Source organism: Haliotis rubra, unplaced genomic scaffold (genome assembly GCF_003918875.1).
Source record: "Haliotis rubra isolate DU_JTF1 unplaced genomic scaffold, ASM391887v1 Scf164, whole genome shotgun sequence".
Taxonomy (NCBI): Eukaryota; Metazoa; Mollusca; class Gastropoda; order Lepetellida; family Haliotidae; genus Haliotis; species Haliotis rubra.
This window is the reverse complement of record NW_025765603.1, coordinates 982,712-997,286: the sequence shown is the minus strand read 5'-3', so window position 1 is coordinate 997,286 and position 14,575 is coordinate 982,712. Positions and strand designations below refer to the sequence as shown.

General features: G+C 45.1%; 1 protein-coding gene across 2 annotated transcripts in view; it reads right to left on the bottom strand.

Annotated features, from left to right (window-relative positions):
* LOC124271887 (SH3 domain-binding glutamic acid-rich-like protein 3) overlaps nt 1-14,575 on the bottom strand; it is a 29,698-nt gene that overhangs the window by 1,358 nt on the left and 13,765 nt on the right. For both annotated transcript variants that reach the window (XM_046707054.1, XM_046707053.1), the window contains exon 2: nt 1,814-1,981. In XM_046707054.1, coding sequence (XP_046563010.1) covers nt 1,814-1,981 — 168 coding nt within the window. The remainder of the gene's footprint in view (nt 1-1,813; nt 1,982-14,575) is intronic.

Genomic DNA, 14,575 nt, shown 5'->3' with positions numbered 1-14,575 from the left:
GAGAATGTTTTACGCCGCATTTAGCAATATTCCAGCAATATCACGGCGGGGGACACCAGATATGGGCTTCACACATTGTACCATATGGGAAATCGAACCTGTGTCTTTAGCGTAACGAGCGGACGCTTTAACCATTAGTGAGTGAGTGAGTTTAGTTTTACGCTGCACTCAGCAGTATTCCAGCTATATGGCGGCGGTCTGCAAATAATCGAGTCTGGACCACACAATCCAGTGATCAACAGCATGAGCATCGATCTGCGCAATGGGGAACCGATGACATGTGTCAACCAAGTCAGCGAGCCTGACCACCCGATCCCGTTAGTCGCCCCTTACGATAAGCATGGGTTACTGAAGATCAATATTCTAACCCGGACCTTCAGGGGTCTTCAACCATTAGGCTATCCCATCGTTCCTACAGGCATACGACGTTTACAACTTTGTGAAACCAAATAAACACCTGTATGTGGTGGCGACAAACACGGAATACAATAATAGCCAGCCGGGAATCGAAACTAAGGGACGCAACTCGTTAAGGACTTGCACATTCGTCACCACTCTCCGTGACCTCGCTATTCGGCTTGTCCCGGAATAACACGAGTTAATAACACTTGCAGCGTTACGTAGCTCATACAAATTCACCACTAGCGCCCCTAAGTGTGTTACATCCAGATACACACCCACAACGGACAAAGAAATACTTCACAGGAATAGTTTATTAGACATGGCATAATTCACTCAAAATATTTCCTCATGGTAATCTCTTTTGCCGCTATATCCTGGTGTTAAAATGCAACAAATGCATAGGTGACAGGTTAGTCTGAGAGAGTTGTTTCCCCTACACCGCTTGCATGTCGATGCAATTTCTCCTGGCGATTGCTCTAAAGCCACATCACACGAATTTGAAACATGATATCCTAGGCCTGAACCGTATGGGATTAAGTGACATTATAAGAGATAATTCTTAGTATATGTAGCAACGTCTTTATGCGTTGGCATCAATGGCAACAGTTGTCAACTATTCCCTGTTCTCCTGGGCCATGTTGGGAGTATGTACAATCCATATCCTATTGCCTTTTTGAAAGAACGGTATACATGTATTTAGAGGTAAAAGAAACCAAGTCTTCCCGCCTAATTATCAAACGCCACACTGGGCAATATTGCAGCGATACGACTGTAAACCATCGAGCTTAAACCACCTGTGGAGATCCCGGTTAGAATTGGTCTTTAGCAACCCATGCTTGTCGTAAGAGTAAGGGGATCGGGTTAATACATGTCATCGTATCCCAGTTGCGTAGCTCGATTGTCATGCTGTTGATCACTGATTGTCTGGTCCAGATGTGATTATTTACAGACTGCTGCCATAAAGCTGGAATATTGCTGAGGCCGACATTAAAAAAAATAAAAATATAAAAAAACAAAAACATAAAAAAATACTCTACAAGACAGGTATGATACTGACAAACCTTGAAACACAATCATCGCAAATCTTAGATTCGAACCAACGATCGTGGATTTCTTTCATCCCCAAAAAGACGTAACTTTACACAGCGTTGGTTCAGATGACTGGGCCACCCGTGCAACTTTCCCTGCAACTACATGGCACCATGCCTGTCCCTACTGAATAACAGTGAGTGAGTGAGTTTCAGTTTACGCCGCTTTTAGCAATATTTCAGCAATATCACGGCGGGGGACACCAGAAATGGGCATCACACATTGTAGGCAAGTGGGGATTCGAACCCGGCGTGACGAGCGGACGCTTTAACCGTTAAGGCTACCCCCACCGCCCCGTACTTGTACTGACATCAATACTTACTCCACAATAAACGTTTCCGTTACAGATTTGAGGGGCAAGTCCATGGTCGTCCCCCATGATGGTCCGCATCTCTTCCTTGGACTCAGCGTTGGAAGCAATGTCGATCTTAATGAAGTTCACTCTCTTGGCTTCAAGCACCTGCTCGATCTTGTTTTGTTGGGTCACAATCTGGAAGGGAACAGAAATCGATAAATGAGTAAGTGGGATGAGAAAGTGTATGCCAATGTTTGTATTATTCCATCAGCATCGGGACATGCTACTCTAGTATTGGGCTTCAGAAATTGAACTGAAATGAAAAACTACGAAAAATAATCAAGGTCAAGGTCATGAAAAGTGTTAAAGAAAAAAGGTCAAGGTCATGTGATCATTCTCGATTTTCAAGGTATAATGTTGATTGTATATTAATAAATGGCGACGTATTTCACTGGATAATCGAGGGTGGGTTTGAGTGAGGCTAAGTTTAGAGCCCCTGCTGACCCAAACTCAAGTCAGACGGCAAACATTTGTTTTCTAAAGATACCAGCTTTTTCCAGCAAATCTGCCGTACGTGATGCAATGTGAACAGCAAAGTGACAGTCTCGCGATGAGTTCACATGGATGCTTAGACAATGTTCACGACTCTTTGTCAACATTCGAACCCCATCTTTGCACAGATGAGCAAGTTTTCAGTTTGACTGAGACGTGAAGAAATATTCCTCACCAGCAAGGTTCTGGCCACAGTGGGTCAAGTTTTCTTTTCGGGCTCAAATTAAGAGTATGTGAGTTTGGTTTTAGGCCACTTATAAGCAATATTCCAGCAATATCACTATGGGACATCTGGAAAGGGCTTCACACATTGTACGCATGTATGGGGAGCTTTCAGCGTGACGAGCGAACGTTTTAATCTCTTGGCTGCCCCAAAGGCCCTTCAAAATTGAGAGAGGCCTCCGCGATTAGACTTGGCAAGAGTCGTCCTTTCCTTATTTTCTAATACTGGCGCCAACATGATGTGGTACCTGTTGAATGCTATTTTATTTGCTGCAACCAAAACAGGCCATTGGCGTTTACCTACGTCGTGAACCCTCATGAAAAATCTTGGATTCGAACCCAGAAACAGCGGACGACCCGGATATAGTTGATGGACGCAATGATGTATTGAAACTCGACGATAGGTAACACCGACCTGCAGCCTTCATTATTTGAATGAATAAATATTGCTTCACGCCGTAAAATATTATAGGCGATAATCGTTTTCTTCTTGTGTGTCCAGTGTACTAACCATTTTACAAGAATTATCTGCCATATTACTTTCATGTTGGTCCAAAGTGTATCACATTTTAAGGGGTGCTCCTAATATCTCCTGACTTAACCTAACTGTTTGTGCCTCGTGTATTGGTGTTCAGAAGCAGCATTATCTGTAAGAAATGATCATGCTTGAATATAAGCAACGAAACTCGATCGAGAACAAGAAATTAACTGAGTGAGTGAGTGAGAGTATTTGACGCCGCAGTCAGCAGAGCTCAAGCCACATACTGACTGACTGACTGAGTTTGGTTTTACGCCGCTTTTAGCAATATTCCAGCAATATCACGGCGGGGGACACCAGAAATGGGTTTCACACATTGTACCCATGTGGGGATTCGAACCCGGGTCTTCGGCGTGACGAGCCAACGCTTAAACCACTAGACTACCCCACCGCCCCCTCAAGCCACATAACAAAGAGTCTGTATATAGAACGGGGATACCGAGTCTGACCACACAACCCAATTGTCGCATCTGACTCCAGCATATAGGTTCGTGTGATGTATCTATGTATACATTCTGTTCCTGAAGCCCTACTCGCTAATGTCGCTGATTTTCGTTTGCGCGTTAGAAACCATGAAATGAAGGTAACGACTGCGCATACGTTGCATTCGCAAACACAACAAGGAACAAACTTGGCCAAAATACTTTTCTGCAAGGAGACGCTGGCATGTTGCAAGGTGAGGTGGCACTAGGCATCAAATCCCAATGGCTGGGCTGTAATCCACCGCAAATCCTCTCAGTCTTTGCAGAGTGATGCGACACTGTCTATGGCCATGAACACCGCCAGATTCTTGGTCCAGCACCCTGTCTATATTTGACATTGTCCTTTAGCGAATGCGTTACACTGAGTCACTAATTCAGAAGCTGCGGATAGCGACAACTGTGATTATCCTGAATGGAAAATGAATGAATGTTGTTTTACGACACAGTCAGCACTATTTCAGCCATACCACGGCGGTCAGTAAACAACGGAACGTGTTGCAGGTAATCTATCGTCTGTCTGAGATGATCAACCACCGAGCCACACCTATTTCAGTCGACTTTTCCGACAAGAGTTTAGATACTCTTGCCAGAACAATTGCATGTACAGTGAGTGAGTGAGTGAGTGAGTGAATGGGTGCTGTGTCTAGAGTGAGTGAGTGGGTGAGGCACCCCAGGAAGCAAAGGTCCAAAACGTCCTCCCGAATCCTCGTTTGGGTATGAGTTCGCCCATCTACTCGCATAGGGACACACCCTGGACACTCAGGTCCAGGACGATCCCGGTTATTTAAGCTTGCAGGTACCATTATCACAAAATCTCTCTGAGCCAAATGTATGGCTCTCAAATCTCCCCTAAAACCATGACAGGAACACTCAAATCTACCTTCAACAGTATGGCAGGTACACTCAAAAACACCACAGCAGGCATACTCAAATCTACATTCAACATCATGGCAGGCACACTGAAATCTACCTTCAACATCATGGCAGGCATACTTAAATCTACCTTCAACATCATGGCAGGCACACTGAAATCTACCTTCAACATCATGGCAAGAACACTCAAATCTACCTTCAACGTCATGGCAGGCACACTCAAATCTACATTCAACATCATGGCAGGCATACTCAAATCTACATTCAACATCATGGCAGGCATACTCAAATCTACCTTCAACATCATGGCAGGCACACTCAAATCTACCTTCAACACCATAGCAGGCATACTCAAATCTACATTCAACATCATGGCAGGCATACTCAAATCTACCTTCAACATCATGACAGGCACAGTGAAATCTACCTCCAACATCATGGCAAGCACGCTCAAATCTACCTTCAACATCATGGCAGGCAGACTCAAATCTACCTTCAACACCATAGCATGCACACTCAAATCTACCTTTAACACCATAGCAGGCATACTCAAATCGACCTTCAACATCATGGCAGGTACACTCAAATCTACCTTCAACACCACAGCAGGCATACTGAAAACTACCTTCAACACCATAGCAGGCACACTTAAATCTACCTTCAACACCATAGCAGGCATACTGAAATCTACCTTCAACATCATGGCAGGCACACTCAAATCTACCTTCAACACCATAGCAGGCATACTGAAACCTACCTTCAACATCATGGCAGGCACACTGAAATCTACCTTCAACATCATGGCAAGAACACTCAAATCTACCTTCAACGTCATGGCAGGCACACTCAAATCCACATTCAACATCATGGCAGGCATACTCAAATCTACATTCAACATCATGGCAGGCACACTGAAATCTACCTTCAACATCATGATAGGCACACTGAAATTTACCTTCAACATCATGGCAGCCATACTCAAATCTATACCGCAGTTATAACGAGGGAAGAACTGGGAACTTGCCAGTAATCCACCCGCTCTTCCCCGGGGATATATTCAGGGTCTTATTGTCGAGTCCTGGCCATGATAAGGTATGTGAGCTATTTAAGCTATACAGGTAGGTTTCAACGCTGTCAACAGCTATAGCAAAACACCTGGCAATAAAAACAGCTTCACTTCGCGGACACTGTCAGGTTAACCGGTTGTAATGGATGTCGCATACAATATATTCTCAGTTATTCAGTGCACTGTGTCTCAATGCAGTGGAGTTGAAATAAACTGGTTAACCGAGTATGTCTCTGACGCGGAATAGCTTGACTATACCACACCACACTTCTCTAAAAATAAATAATGCACTTCTCTCAATACTGCCAACTATCAGCCCTCCTGAAGCTACCATATAATTTCTTCAAAATAAAAATAAAAAATAAAAAAAGATTACGTATCTACATTTCAATATTAAATTAAAAAGTTCGAAAGAATTAACGTTGCACTAAATCGACTCTCGCGCCCTCTTCCGGTCGAACATTATTTCAAGCGAACCCCATAGAGTTATGTCCCTTGACATTGTGTGAAAATGTGTGACACTGTGCCTTTAATAATGTGTGTAGATACCCTCAAATTGAGTGAGCGAGTCTGCTCAAGTGGTCTTTTTGGACGTTTTATCATTTTGTTGAAGCCCACCAGTACAGGTATGATACTGACAAACCTTGAAACACAATCATTGCAAATCATAGATTCGAACCAACGATCGTGGATTTCTTGCATCCCAAAGGGACGTAACTTTACACAGCGCTGGTTCAGATGACTGGGCCATCCGTGCCACTTTCCCTGCAACTACATGGCACCATGCCTGTCCCTACTGAATAACAGGTAGTGAGTGAGTTTTAGTTTTACGCCGATATTAGCAATATTTCAGCAATATCACGGCGGGAACAGCATAAATGGGCTTCACACATTGTACCCATATGGAAAATCGAACCCGGCTCTTCGGCGTGACAAGCGGACGCTTTAACTGCTTGGCTACCCAAGCGCCCCCTACAGAATGACAACTCAGAACAGAAGCACCAAAGTTCTCATACAGAATTATGCATAGTCTCGACATAATACAGAGTACAACCAGAGCACTTTCATACGTGCAACAATCACTGCTAGTACAACAGACACACGTATAGGTTGAACACATACATTCGACATATTTATAATTGCCACTGATATTATTCCCTGATAGGCAAGTGCAAATGCAGAGGCAGCTGGCCGTGTTTACCGCCCCCTGGTGACAAATAGGTCCGACCCAATCACACGTGTCGAGTGTTCATATACACAGATTGCAGTATCCAATCTGCTGTGTCATGTTTCATACATTTGGTGTATAATAACGGTATACAATGCCCTACTCTGGCAAATATGCCATTGATTATCTACCTGTGAGCACAGCTGGCAGATGCAGCCTGTAATCAGAAACGTGCTTCGTCACAGGCGAACGTACTGAGTATATCGTGAATATACTACAAACTGCCTTTAATATTCACAGGACAATGGTCTCAAGCCCTAGCCGCTGATAACTTTAATACTGTTACCATATTGGATACAACCTTTTTTAAAGGAAGAGTGAAAAATATTCTTCTGTTTCACAGCGGTCTTTATGTAACGTGTTTTGTTTGAGATTAAACTTAAAGTACTAATTCCATTAATTTTGGGGGTTGAATCCCATCTGGGATTCGAGCCAACACTCTTAGTGTCAGGCACCAAGGCAGTAGCGTAAATAATGTGGTTCAGGGACTGTGAGACAGACTAGCACCAAATCAACACACAAAGTCAGCGATCTAATCACTAAGCCAGCGATGCTGTGTCGAATCTGGACCAGACAAACCAGTGGCTGATATTACGAACAACGCTACCAACCAAGACACCGAGCTCGACCACACGACCAATTGAAAGCAAAGGTTTCTGGAGACTCGCTCACGAAGTCAATTCTCTTGCAAGAATCCTAAATCCTAGCATGTCAATGCCAAACGTGTTTCTAATATTCTTATGATAGGTTCTCCGGACGATCTGCCCATTTCATAATAGGCCGTTACATAATTCATATAGATTCTCTTTATAATGCCTTATATCTGCTGAAGGCAATTATATAAGTCCTACTAAACTGACGTACAAAATAAACTACACACCTGGTGCTTTTGGATTACTTTCCAAAGAGCGACGTAAATGATCTATAAGTCAGTGATCTATAAGTCAGAGACTTTCCTAATATGTTGCCAAAACACCACAGATATCGTGCCCAATTGCGAAGTTGTCAGTCAAAATCACAACACTTTTCAAATAATATCAAAAGACCAGATGTGTACTTACTTTTGTACGTCAGTTTATGTTGAGTTATGTTATATATGTAATATTTTTAGTATAGATTTTGTACCCTGCTCCTTGAGGGTGTAAAATAACATATCTTGAATCATATTCAGACTCAGTAAACATCTGTCGGTACGAGTTTATATCGACCTATTCTGACGATAAACAATACAGACGTGATTACATATTTGTATTCTATCACGACTAGTTGAGCCAACCAGATCAACATTCTGACAAGGAGTAAGATAAATTAAGTTATCTTAAGACGCTTGGCATTTACAGAAACCGGAAGAGACTGTTTCAACACGCAGAGTCAGCGCTTCCGACATTTTGAAGCTATCCTTATCTCAGAAATACAATGCCGGAAGACGCGACAATGAATGCGAGGCATTTCTGTATGATCTACAGGAGGTCTGGCTCGTCAACGTGAGGCATTTCTGTATGATCTACAGGAGGTCTGGCCCGTCAACGTGAGGGATTTCTGTATGATCTACATGAGGTCGGGCCCGACAGCGTGAGGCATTTCTATATGATCTACATGAGGTCTGGCCCGTCAGCGTGAGGCATTTCTCTATGATCTACATGAGGTCTGGCCCGTCAACGTGAGGCATTTCTATATGATCTACAGGAGGTCGGGCCCGTCAGCGTGAGGCATTTCTATATGATCTACATGAGGTCTGGCCCGTCAACGTGAGGCATTTCTGTATGATCTACAGGAGGTCGGGCCCGTCGACGTGAGGCATTTCTGTATGATCTACAGGAGGTCTGGCTCGTCAACGTGAGGCATTTCTGTATGATCTACAGGAGGTCTGGCCCGTCAACGTGAGGCATTTCTGTATGATCTACATGAGGTCGGGCCCGTCAGCGTGAGGCATTTCTATATGATCTACATGAGGTCTGGCCCGTCAGCGTGAGGCATTTCTGTATGATCTACAGGAGGTCTGGCCCGTCAACGTGAGGCATTTCTGTATGATCTACATGAGGTCTGGCCCGTCAACGTGAGGCATTTCTATATGATCTACATGAGGTCTGGCCCGTCAACGTGAGGCATTTCTGTATGATGTACAGGAGGTCGGGCCCGTCAACGTGAGGCATTTCTGTATGATGTACAGGATGTCGGGCCCTTCAACGTGAGGCATTTCTGTATGATCTACAGGAGGTCGGGCCCGTCAACGTGAGGCATTTCTGTATGATCTACAGGAGGTCGGGCCCGTCAGCGTGAGGCATTTCTATATGATCTACATGAGGTCTGGCCCGTCAACGTGAGGCATTTCTGTATGATGTACAGGAGGTCGGGCCCGTCAACGTGAGGCATTTCTGTATGATGTACAGGATGTCGGGCCCTTCAACGTGAGGCATTTCTGTATGATCTACAGGATGTCGGGCCCTTCAACGTGAGGCATTTCTGTATGATCTACAGGAGGTCTGGCCTGTCAACGTGAGGCATTTCTGTATGATCTACAGGAGGTCGGCCCCGTCAAGGTGAGGCATTTCTGTATGATCTACAGGAGGTCTGGCCCGTCAGCGTGAGGCATTTCTATATGATCTACATGAGGTCTGGCCCGTCAGCGTGAGGCATTTCTGTATGATCTACAGGAGGTCGGGCCCGTCAGCGTGAGGCATTTCTATATGATCTACAGGAGGTCGGCCCGTCAACGTGAGGGATTTCTGTATGATCTACATGAGGTCGGGCCCGACAGCGTGAGGCATTTCTATATGATCTACATGAGGTCTGGCCCGTCAGCGTGAGGCATTTCTCTATGATCTACATGAGGTCTGGCCCGTCAACGTGAGGCATTTCTATATGATCTACAGGAGGTCTGGCCCGTCAACGTGGGGCATTTCTGTATGATCTACAGGAGGTCGGGCCCGTCGACGTGAGGCATTTCTGTATGATCTACAGGAGGTCTGGCTCGTCAACGTGAGGCATTTCTGTATGATCTACAGGAGGTCGGGCCCGTCGACGTGAGGCATTTCTGTATGATCTACATGAGGTCGGGCCCGTCAGCGTGAGGCATTTCTATATGATCTACATGAGGTCTGGCCCGTCAGCGTGAGGCATTTCTGTATGATCTACAGGAGGTCTGGCCCGTCAGCGTGAGGCATTTCTATATGATCTACATGAGGTCTGGCCCGTCAGCGTGAGGCATTTCTGTATGATCTACAGGAGGTCGGGCCCGTCAGCGTGAGGCATTTCTATATGATCTACAGGAGGTCGGCCCGTCAACGTGAGGGATTTCTGTATGATCTACATGAGGTCGGGCCCGACAGCGTGAGGCATTTCTATATGATCTACATGAGGTCTGGCCCGTCAGCGTGAGGCATTTCTCTATGATCTACATGAGGTCTGGCCCGTCAACGTGAGGCATTTCTATATGATCTACATGAGGTCTGGCCCGTCAACGTGGGGCATTTCTGTATGATCTACAGGAGGTCGGGCCCGTCGACGTGAGGCATTTCTGTATGATCTACAGGAGGTCTGGCTCGTCAACGTGAGGCATTTCTGTATGATCTACAGGAGGTCGGGCCCGTCGACGTGAGGCATTTCTGTATGATCTACATGAGGTCGGGCCCGTCAGCGTGAGGCATTTCTATATGATCTACATGAGGTCTGGCCCGTCGACGTGAGGCATTTCTGTATGATCTACAGGAGGTCTGGCCTGTCAACGTGAGGCATTTCTGTATGATCTACAGGAGGTCGGCCCCGTCAAGGTGAGGCATTTCTGTATGATCTACAGGAGGTCTGGCCCGTCAGCGTGAGGCATTTCTATATGATCTACATGAGGTCTGGCCCGTCAGCGTGAGGCATTTCTGTATGATCTACAGGAGGTCGGGCTCGTCAACGTGAGGCATTTCTGTATGATCTACAGGAGGTCGGGCCCGTCAACGTGAGGCATTTCTGTATGATCTACATGAGGTCGGGCCCGTCAGTGTGAGGCATTTCTGTATGATCTACAGGAGGTCGGGCCCGTCGACGTGAGGCATTTCTGTATGATCTACAGGAGGTCTGGCCTGTCAACGTGAGGCATTTCTGTATGATCTACAGGAGGTCGGCCCCGTCAAGGTGAGGCATTTCTGTATGATCTACAGGAGGTCGGGCCCGTCAGCGTGAGGCATTTCTATATGATCTACATGAGGTCTGGCCCGTCAGCGTGAGGCATTTCTCTATGATCTACAGGAGGTCGGGCCCGTCAACGTGAGGCATTTCTGTATGATCTACAGGAGGTCGGGCCCGTCAGCGTGAGGCATTTCTATATGATCTACATGAGGTCGGGCCCGTCAACGTGAGGCATTTCTGTATGATCTACAGGAGGTCGGGCCCGTCGACGTGAGGCATTTCTGTATGATCTACAGGAGGTCTGGCCTGTCAACGTGAGGCATTTCTGTATGATCTACAGGAGGTCGGGCCCGTCAACGTGAGGCATTTCTGTATGATGTACAGGATGTCGGGCCCTTCAACGTGAGGCATTTCTGTATGATCTACAGGAGGTCGGGCCCGTCAACGTGAGGCATTTCTGTATGATCTATAGGAGGTCTGGCCCGTCAACGTGAGGCATATTTTATGATCTACAGGAGGTCTGGACAGTCAACGTGAGGCATTTCTGTATGATCTACGGGAAGTCTGGCCCTTCAACGTGATGTATTTCTGTATGATCTACAGGTCGGGCCTCTCAACGCGAGCCATTTCTGTATGATCAACAGGAGGTCGGGCCCGTCAACGTGAGGTATTTCTGTATGATCTACAGGAGGTCGGGCCCATCAACGTGAGGTACTTCTGTATCAAGGATAATTTGGTCGCCTAATGACCAGAGTAGAGTCCGAGGTAAGTGATCCGAATTTGAAAAAGACTTCTCCTAAATGTAGATAACAACAGATGAAGCTGACCCGTTATGACTGTGAAAGGTAAGAGTATATATATATCTCCAAGTGACAAAATACTCCGTGGTGACAATACTCGCTGGACAACAGATACTGAACGTTTAGGGGGTGGTAGGGTAGCCGGGTGGTTAGAGCGTTCGCTCGTCACGCCGAAGACCTGGGTTCGATTCTCCGCATGGGTACAATGTTTGAAGCCCATTTATGGTGTCCACTGCCGTGATATTGCTGGAATATTGCTTAAAGCGGCGTAAAACAACCAACTCACTGAACGTTTACGGGACCACTGTGGGAAACACACCTGATCTTAAAGAGGTATCCATTTTCTGGCCTCAGAACTGACAAGCACCCTCAGTATGGAGAGGCAAACACTAACATACACAGATCGAAGAATGAGTCATTATTTTGACGGGACACAAAAAAAGTTTACACCGGTTCCTCCATGTGGGTCAGACAGGGCTCAGTGCTAGGTCACCGTGACCTTATATACATGCATATATATCGACAAGGGAGGTCTAAATACGCATGACTTTCCATGGAAAGAGACCTGGGTAATTTTTACATATCTTTGAAATACGTGATATATTCTCACCGCGTTGTTGTGTTATATAATACTGTTGTTTTTGTGGTGGTATGTGCGTGGTTTACGAGCTGGTTGAAAATGTTTCAGCTGAAAGCCCCCTATCAGTATGATTCATCTAGAATATTTGTGGACGCCCGAGGATAATCTGATATGCCGCTTTGCGAGATTTAAAGGGCAGAGGCCCGTACGGGTTGAACAATGTTTTTATCTTGCTTCGCTGATTTTGAATAAGTTATATAATTTTACAAAAGGTCAGTTCGAATTTAAAAATATTGGATATTTCGAAACGCCTGTTGAATATTGGTCATTAAGTTGTTTCATATCTTTCAAAATAGGAAATGCGAGTAAAAGTTTGAAGTTATTATATTTTTAAAGAACTCACGCAGTCGAGGACACGATACCTCGAAAGTAGAAATTATAATACGACTAACGCTTAGTCTCTGAATATACAATGTATCTAAGTTTGATTGTAACAGTGAGTTTAGTTTTACGCCGCACTCAGCTATTCTGTCTATATGGCGGCGGTCTGTAATAATCGAGTCTGGACCACACAATCCAGTGATCAACAGCATGAGCATCGATCTGCGCAATTAGGAACCGATGACATGTGTCAACACTTAATTTTCCCTACTGCCTGGCCCTTCTCACTGGGGCTCATTTTCAATGTAAATGGGTTTATTTGTTACTATCTAAATTATATAGATCCAGGGACAAAGCGTTAGTCTAGGCCGAGGGGAAAATAGGCTGGTTCAGGGACTGTGAGACAGACTTTACAACGACCTTCCGCCCGGGAAGGAGGAAGTGGAAATCAAGACGAACAGGAAACTCTCTTCAACTCTGAACGTAAAATGCATTGAAATCATAACGCCATACCCTTGGTTCATTCTATTTCACAAGTGCTACTATCGAATATACATCAGGCGAAAGCAAACAAAAACGAGTGTTTCAATATTTGCGGAGACATTCCTCAAGAGCTAGAGTATTTTAATGTATATACATAGAAAGCACGCCTCAAGCGGTGTCAATACCTGGAACAACACCCACAAGCATATGGGGCACAGTTCTTCATGTCAAGCGTCTCGGATATACTGCCTCAGGCCTATATGATTTTGTATGCGGACAAATAAATGTTCAAAGATAATTTGGCGTGTGGAAATCATTATCTTTGTCAGAAGGTGTTGTTAATGGAAATACAGTATACTGGTCTCAAATCAGGGAATGTTAAGCAATGCTGGGCATGGAGAGAAGTGGATGGTTGACAGGCACGCTTCACCAGATAACTTCCTCAGCTACTGCCCTACTCCCACTATGAAATACCTGTTACGCATATGTTATATGTGGTATATCCTGGAGCAACTGAACATGTTCGAATTGTCTCTATTCACCTAGCTGTAAATGGGTACCCGGTAGTAAGAGACGCCATCTGGGTTATACATTGTGAAATAAGGCTGAAAATGAAATTCGATTTTCCGATGTATGTCATATTAAGCAGGGAGAAGATTCAGAAAGATATGAGTCCTAGCCCAGGTGGTTTATGTTGTAGAGTGAGCCAGTGAGTGAGTTTAGTTTTTACGCCGATTTAAGCAATGTTCCAGCAATATCACGGCGGGGGACACCAGAAATGGGCTTCAGACATTGTACCCATATGGGTAGTCTGTCTCACAGTCCCTGAACCACATTAATTTCCCTACAGCCAAGCCCTCTCTGCAGTGCTAAAGCCCTAAATAAAGCAAGTCCAGATTTCCTCAGGTTCTGAATCTCTGGTCTCCCTAGGGCTCCTTTTCAATATAAATGGGCTTGTTTGTTACTATCAAAATTATATATATTCAGAGACTAAGCATGAGTCTACCACGTGGGGAATCGAACCCGGGTCTTCAGTGTGACGAGCAAACGCTTTAAACACTCGGCTACCTCACCACCCTTTATGTTGTAGAAACACAATGATGTCTGTGTGTCATATCATAGCTACCTAACGACTAAATGTAAATCCCACACATGTAATGTATCTGTTCCACACACGGCACAACTATCTCGGACTGTTATTGTTGGGATATGTCTCTTCACATACTGGAGTCCATCAGTGGATCCAGCACACTTTATTGCATGGATGTCTGAATATGCACTTACATGACAGAGCAGCCAGGCAACATCACAGAGGCGATCGTCAGAACACCTGCCTGGGTCAAGTCCCTCTTACAACAAGAATTCAACGTATATACTACAGCCCCGTATAGTATTACGGTACATGTATGGTCAGCGTGCAATATCCAGCACCTCATCCACAAATTGGCACCTTGACCAGCCGGTTAAT